Raw genomic sequence first — 6,332 nt, 5'->3', positions numbered from 1 at the left:
GACAGGTGGACCAGGACGCCTGCAGACAGGTGGACCAGGACGCCTGCAGACAGGTGGACCAGGACGCCTGCAGACAGGTGGACCAGGATGCCTGCAGACAGGTGGACCAGGACGCCTGCAGACAGGTGGACCAGGCGGGCAGGTGGACCAGGACGCCCGTGGGCAGGTGGACAAGTCTCAGAGTGACTGAAGGCACTGGATGATTGCATCAGACGTTTGGACAACAAGCATGAGGTTAGCGGCACCATCCTTTCAGTCAGGACGTCTCATCAGTTTTATTAGACCAGATTTGTCCTCGTCTGTAAATGTGATCCATTAGCTGACGTTCCTGCTGCGGAGGACAGGTTAGGATCCAGCCGTGCTTTTTGTGTCCTAGTTCCCTGAAGCATCTTCCTGCTTGGTAAACCTTTATAAAGTCTGCTTCGTGCTGCAACATCTGAACATGTAGGAGCAGCTGTAGTTCCTTCCTGCAGCTCTGACATGGTCTTCACTGCAAACATCACGTTTCTTCATGTTTCAGGGTGAAACTTGTAAGTGCAGCATTCTTGTGTTTGTTTCACTCTGACAGTATGCGGACCCCGTGGCAGACCTGCTGGACCAGTGGGGCGTGTTTCGAGCACGGCTCTTCAGAGAGTCCTGCGTGTTCCACCGAGGGAACTACGTTAAAGACCTCAGCCGACTGGGCCGAGAGCTCGGCAACGTCGTTATTGTCGACAACTCACCTGCCTCGTACATTTTCCATCCAGAAAACGCTGTAAGTTCAGGACTGCCTGCTCTGTCAAAACAAAACGTTCCACACTTACTGTAGGAGAACTCTGTCTGTATCTGCAGGTCCCAGTTCAGTCCTGGTTCGACGACATGAACGACACGGAGCTCCTGGACCTGCTGCCTTTCTTTGAGGGAATCGGCAAAGAAGACGAGGTTTACGGAGTCCTGCAGAACTTGAGAAGCCGGTAGCAGGACACTCGCAGCAGCCGCCTCCCTGTCGACCTGTCCCTGTCTGCAGCCACGTGTCCTCCAGGCTCGGGCAGATGACCTCAAGGACACACCTACAAGTCTCACTGTGGAAACCTCCGTGCAGCCGTGTCTCTGCTCCCCTCCTGGCTGCCTTCTGAGTGCCATCAGAGAATCTTCTGTCCTCCCAGGACCACTGTGTCTCTCAAAAACTAGTTCCAAACACCAGAACCTGTACAGAGTTCATAGCATCGGGGAAGACATGAACTGTGGTCATTATTTTCAAATCAAAATTTTACTATTCGGCGAAGTGCTATTTTTAAAACCAAAAGGAAACAAAGGTCCCATCTGTCCGTCTGAGACTTCTTCTGCACAGCAGCTGGACAACGGTTTGTCCTGTGTTGCTGCTACGCAGGCAGTTTGTGGCGGCGGGACGGACTGTGACTCTGAACCAAGTGCCTTGTGTGAGTGTCGTTTCTACGAGGAGTTCTTTTGTACGCCACAGATTTTCAGATTCACTTTTTCACACGATATGCTTTAAAGTGGACGCAAACGGAAAACGACTGATCAGCACAGCTGGGCGGTCGTCTCGTGATCTTCTTTTTAAATTCACAATGCTCGTTTCGTTGTTTAGGCGTGACTTTGTTTCTTTCATTATCTGTAGTTGTAGTTTGGTTTTAGGCGAAGATGAACCTTTATTATCCGTCTCTTTGATTTTATTACCCGTGCCGCGTTTTATTATTTGCCAAATAAGGAAATTATTTTTTAACAGGCTTCATATCTTTACCAGGGTTCGAGCTGAAACTGTTAAACCATTACAAGTTATCACATTTTTATAAACTGTCCGTTATGTTTGTGTGCGTTTCCGTCACGAGGCTGGTCTCTTGTCATGTCGCGTTATTTAGATGGCTCATCTTAATGTTCTTAGCACTCGAGGGTGTGTCTCCAGGTTAACAAAGGTGTCCTTCACGTTTCCAACGGGCGGGGTCGTCGCAGCGAACGGGTCAAGTGCCATGTTTTTTTGTTTCTTTGTGATTCTGGAGTCCAGTGGTCCCGGCCTTCATCCAGATGTCCTGTGAAACCTCTGAAGACCATATTTGGTGTTTATTTTCCCACACGTGTGTTTGGAACTCTTCTTCACCTCAGTGCCTACGTTTGAGAGGAGCCCAGTGGAACCAAATGCTGCAACATTAGCTGCCGTGGCAATAAGCTCATCGGAGCGCCGTTTCCATCCAGATGTTTGTGTGAGAGCACTCAGAGGAGGCAAACTGCTTCTGGTTTCAGTTTGGTGCAGACGACATGACCTCCAAGCATCCTTTAAAAAATATTTCAAATTAAAAGTGCTGGAACGACATGAATGTTTCTTGGTTGGTTCCAGTGACGGCAGCCAAACAAGTCGCCTGCGTTGCCATGGTTTCCAGCTTTTGTTGAGCGAAGCCGACTTTGGGATGTGTTCGGATAGCTGCTCCGCCCCGACCCGTCCTGCATGGGTCCACCTCACAACGAAACACTACCGGGGCGGAGGCACAGATCAGTTCTAAGGTTTGTGAGATCAGTTGTTTAAGTTTGGAGCGTGAACCCGGTTTGGCTTCGTTTGTAGATCCGATGTGGTTCTGGGAACCTTACACTACTTGTTTGAAACATCTGGCTGCTGCTCCTTCAGGAACATGGAATAACGTGGTTTATTTCAGCGTTCCTGCATCGGCGCTCAGTTTTCATCTCATGATGCTGGACTCTTAATTTTTTTCTACGAAGCGTTCCTTCAGCTCCTCTCAAGCTCGCCACGATTACCTTTCTCTGAAAACGTTTGCCATCGTGATATTTTTCTACCTGCATCTCGTCAGTATTTGGTTTGGAAAAACTGCATATTTTAGATTTTGACTTTGTTTCCGATCCTTTGACGTTTTGGTAAGAAGTTTGTTTCACGTCACTGTCTCACATTCTGATCCTTTCTGTGTTAACACCAAAGTTCTGAAACACTTGAGTTTGGGTCACTGTGCTCGTCTGGGTCAGGTTCTTCACGTTTCTTTAGAAAAAACACTTTGTTTTTGTTGACTTTCAGTTTTGGCGGAATGTTTGATCATCCTGAGCATCTTTTATTTCTTAATAAAGGCGTCATTAAAACCATTTCCTCGTGTCTTTTGTTCCCACTAACATCTAAAATGGTCAATTATTAAAGAATGTGATAATAAAACTGTTTAGATATAAAGGGTTGCTGCTTCCTGTCCATCAGTAGATTAACAGTGAATTAGTTTTTAAACTGACCTGACAGGTATCGTCTGTCTGAACTTCCTCTAGTCCCGCACGAAACTTCTGATCAAGATATTTTCATGAAACTTGCTCATTTGTACCACTAGATGGAGTGTTGCCTAATCTTTGCATCATCCAAGGCCACAAATCAAGGTCAAAGGTTAAACAAGGATTTTGATTGGGCTGTTTGACGGGTATATAATGTGCCGTATGGAGTGTTTTTATTGTCTGAATCGTTTTTCTTCTGTGTTTTTCAGCACATCACTCGTTCTCTAGTTATTGTTTTTCAGCGGTTCATGAATCAAAACGTTCGGCTCCTTCAGGACATACCTGCTTTGACTGTTGGTGTTTCTGCAGTTTTTACTTTTTGAAATCTTTAGCTTTGTCGGCCATATTTTTCTTATTTAAAACGAATGGAGCTCGTCATCCTTCAAACCCTTCGAGCTCTTTGAACTCGTTACTGCTCATTTCAGCTACTTTCTGTTAAACTAAGCTTCGTTTTTTTGTACTTTTTCAGATACTTTTGAGGTATTTTCATGTCAACTTCAGCCTTTTTTCTGCTTTATTTTAGCTAATTTCTGCTTTTGTGCTAATAATTATAACATGTTTTCATTTCAGTCTGCTCATTTCATTTTTTTCCAGCTTTTGTATATAATCTGTTCAGCCTTTCTACACATTTCAGCTCTTTCTGCTTTTATTTTTCTGCTTTCAGCAAGGGTCAGCTGTTCAAATTCAACTCTCATTAACAGTTCAGAGACGAAACCTTTTCAGCAACAAGCATGCATTTCACAGGAAGTGACATGTCTCTGCTGCTCAATAATCCAGGTAGATGGATCTAACAAGGTTGAGTCGGGTCCTCTGGACGGGTTCTTTGTTGAAATTACATTTCTTTTTTTTTACATTTCATTTCAAAGATGTAAAATAAATGTTGGGACGTCTGACATGATGACCGTTTTAACTTCTCATCCGTCAGTGGCAGTTCTGGGGGGGGTCACCGGGTGGCTCCTGCCACTAGAAAAAACACCTCGCCATCCCAGTTGGCACCTTATTACGTATTCTTGCACGTTTTGGAAAATGCTGAAAATCAAGGACTTCTTCACAGAACTTCAGTCTCCGTCCTAACATCCATCCATCATCTTTACCAGCTTCTTCCTTTTCAGGTTGTGGAGGTCACTGGTGTCCATATCCAGCAGTCGCTGTGTGAGAGGCGGGGACACCCTGGACAGGTCTCCAGTCCATCACAGGGACACATGGAGACAAAAGAGACAACCATTCACTCTCTCACTCACACTTAGAGACAATTTAGAGTTACCAATCAGTCTAACATGCATGTTTTGGTCTGTGAGAGGAAACTAGAAAAAACCCATGCAACATGGAGAGAACATGCAAACTCCACCCAGAAACGTACCCGGCTGGGATTTGAATCGGAGCGACCTGTTTGCAGAGAGGTGGCAGCTCTACCAACTGAGCCACCGTGCCGCCCTTCTGTCCTAACACCGTTTCAGAATCCACTCTTCTTGGACTTCGGATTGTTTACGGGCCAGTCGGACTTCTAGTCTTCAAAGCGTCTGGTGCTCTCCCTCTGGAAGCTCAGGCCTCACCTTGGTCATCTCAACCAAATTAATTCTCAGTCTGTAACCACTACATGCTGCTCCGCCACAAACCCACAAGATCATAGAATTACAAGCTGACGTAAACGAAACGGGCTTTATGAACAATTCTGATTTGGAAAATTACATGAAAATCAATTAAACAAGCCACAGACTCAGTGAAGCTTGTTTAAAATGAATTGGAGCCTCAACATTGCTGACTTCATGATCACTTTAAATGAAAGTGGAGAAAGTTCAGCCCGGGGTAACGACTGGAGGACTGCACCTGATCCTGAGACGTCTTTACTGGCGCTCTGTGTACGAAGGGCGTGTCCTCTCAAAGTTCACCTCTAACAACTATAATCCTAGGAGCTCCTGCTAAAGAAAACATCTGTTGTGCTGCAGAAACTACACGTCCTGTCAGCTTTTACGAAGCTGCAGGATATCGTTCTTCTAGAACTGCAGTGCGTTTAGCACCAACCGAGGCATCGTAACAGGAGCTTTATAGGAAATAGTGTTGGAAGAAATAAGAAAAAAACAAGCACATACAGATGTTAAGGTTCAGTGTATTACTCTTGATTTACAAAATCATCTAAGGTCACGTAAAAACAATTGTCTTGTGGCTAAAACTACTGATTAAAACATGGCATTTTATATTGATTTTTCTTCTAAATAAAATTATTCAAATTAAAAAAATAAAACATTTCTCTGACCAAAAATGAGGGACAGAAGTTAAAATCTAATGTGATCTATGTGGAGCTTGAAGATCCCATCAACTACTGGGATCAAGCTAATAAGTTATTCTAAAAGAAAACATCAAGAACTACAACATGGCCGTGTGAACGAAGCATCTCATTCTCCGTCGAGGACCATGACGTGGACGAAGAGTCCGGCGGAGGGGAGCAGGTCTCCGGCTTTACTGAACAGAGGCACGTGTCGGTACCCTGCGGACGCACAAAGACGCTGCAGTCAGCCAACACGAAACAAAACGCTCAGAGCAAACCGCTTCCCCACACGTGGAAAACTTCCCTTTTCCGTTCCTTTAAAAACAGACGCCATGCTGTGGTTTTACAACTCTGTTACTGTGACAGGCCAAACACACTCACCCATCTTTAGGCTGCTGAAAGGAAGTGTGTACTGTCCGACAAACTCGTTATCAGACGCGGCGTCGTAGTCCTTGACGACGAAGCGGACGAGCGCCAGCTCTGGCACGTACACGTCGAACTGGAAGTTCTCATTCCAAGCCGGGTTAAAACCTTCAACACAGAGGAAGCAACGGGCCGCGCGTCATTTCATATCTGACGTTCAGCACATTGCAGAAGCTGCTTGGTAATCTCTGACGCTCTGTCACATCCGTTTGAAAGAATTTGACAGTCTCCAAGATGCTCGAGATGTGTCAAAGAGTCCGACGACAAAACTTGCAACTGACTCGTCAGTCGAGCATCTGTGGTATTTTCAATTAAAGCCTCACAAAACACAGAAGACTAAAAGTATCAAAGTTCATGCTCAATCATCCAGGTACAAAATCCAATAATGGTC

General features: G+C 45.3%; 2 protein-coding genes across 4 annotated transcripts in view; one reads left to right on the top strand and one right to left on the bottom strand.

Moving 5' to 3' along the window:
* The window catches only part of LOC119414960 (CTD small phosphatase-like protein), a 13,809-nt gene extending 12,068 nt beyond the window's left edge, over positions 1-1,741 (top strand). For both annotated transcript variants that reach the window (XM_037682079.1, XM_037682078.1), the window contains 2 exons: positions 569-754; positions 832-1,741. In XM_037682079.1, the coding sequence (XP_037538007.1) occupies positions 569-754; positions 832-957 (312 nt within the window). In that variant the 3' untranslated portion in view covers positions 958-1,741. The remainder of the gene's footprint in view (positions 1-568; positions 755-831) is intronic.
* Positions 1,742-5,380: 3,639 nt separating this feature from the next.
* Positions 5,381-6,332, bottom strand: part of LOC119414959 (1-phosphatidylinositol 4,5-bisphosphate phosphodiesterase delta-1) — an 8,541-nt gene continuing 7,589 nt past the window's right edge. For both annotated transcript variants that reach the window (XM_037682077.1, XM_037682076.1), the window contains exons 14-15: positions 5,900-6,049; positions 5,381-5,737 (exon numbers count right to left, since the gene is read on the bottom strand). In XM_037682077.1, the coding sequence (XP_037538005.1) occupies positions 5,646-5,737; positions 5,900-6,049 (242 nt within the window). In that variant the 3' untranslated portion in view covers positions 5,381-5,645. The remainder of the gene's footprint in view (positions 5,738-5,899; positions 6,050-6,332) is intronic.

The sequence above is a fragment of the Nematolebias whitei genome, chromosome 9 (genome assembly GCF_014905685.2).
Source record: "Nematolebias whitei isolate Nwh7 chromosome 9, NemWhi1, whole genome shotgun sequence".
Taxonomy (NCBI): Eukaryota; Metazoa; Chordata; class Actinopteri; order Cyprinodontiformes; family Rivulidae; genus Nematolebias; species Nematolebias whitei.
This window is presented reverse-complemented; position numbering and strand designations above follow the sequence as displayed.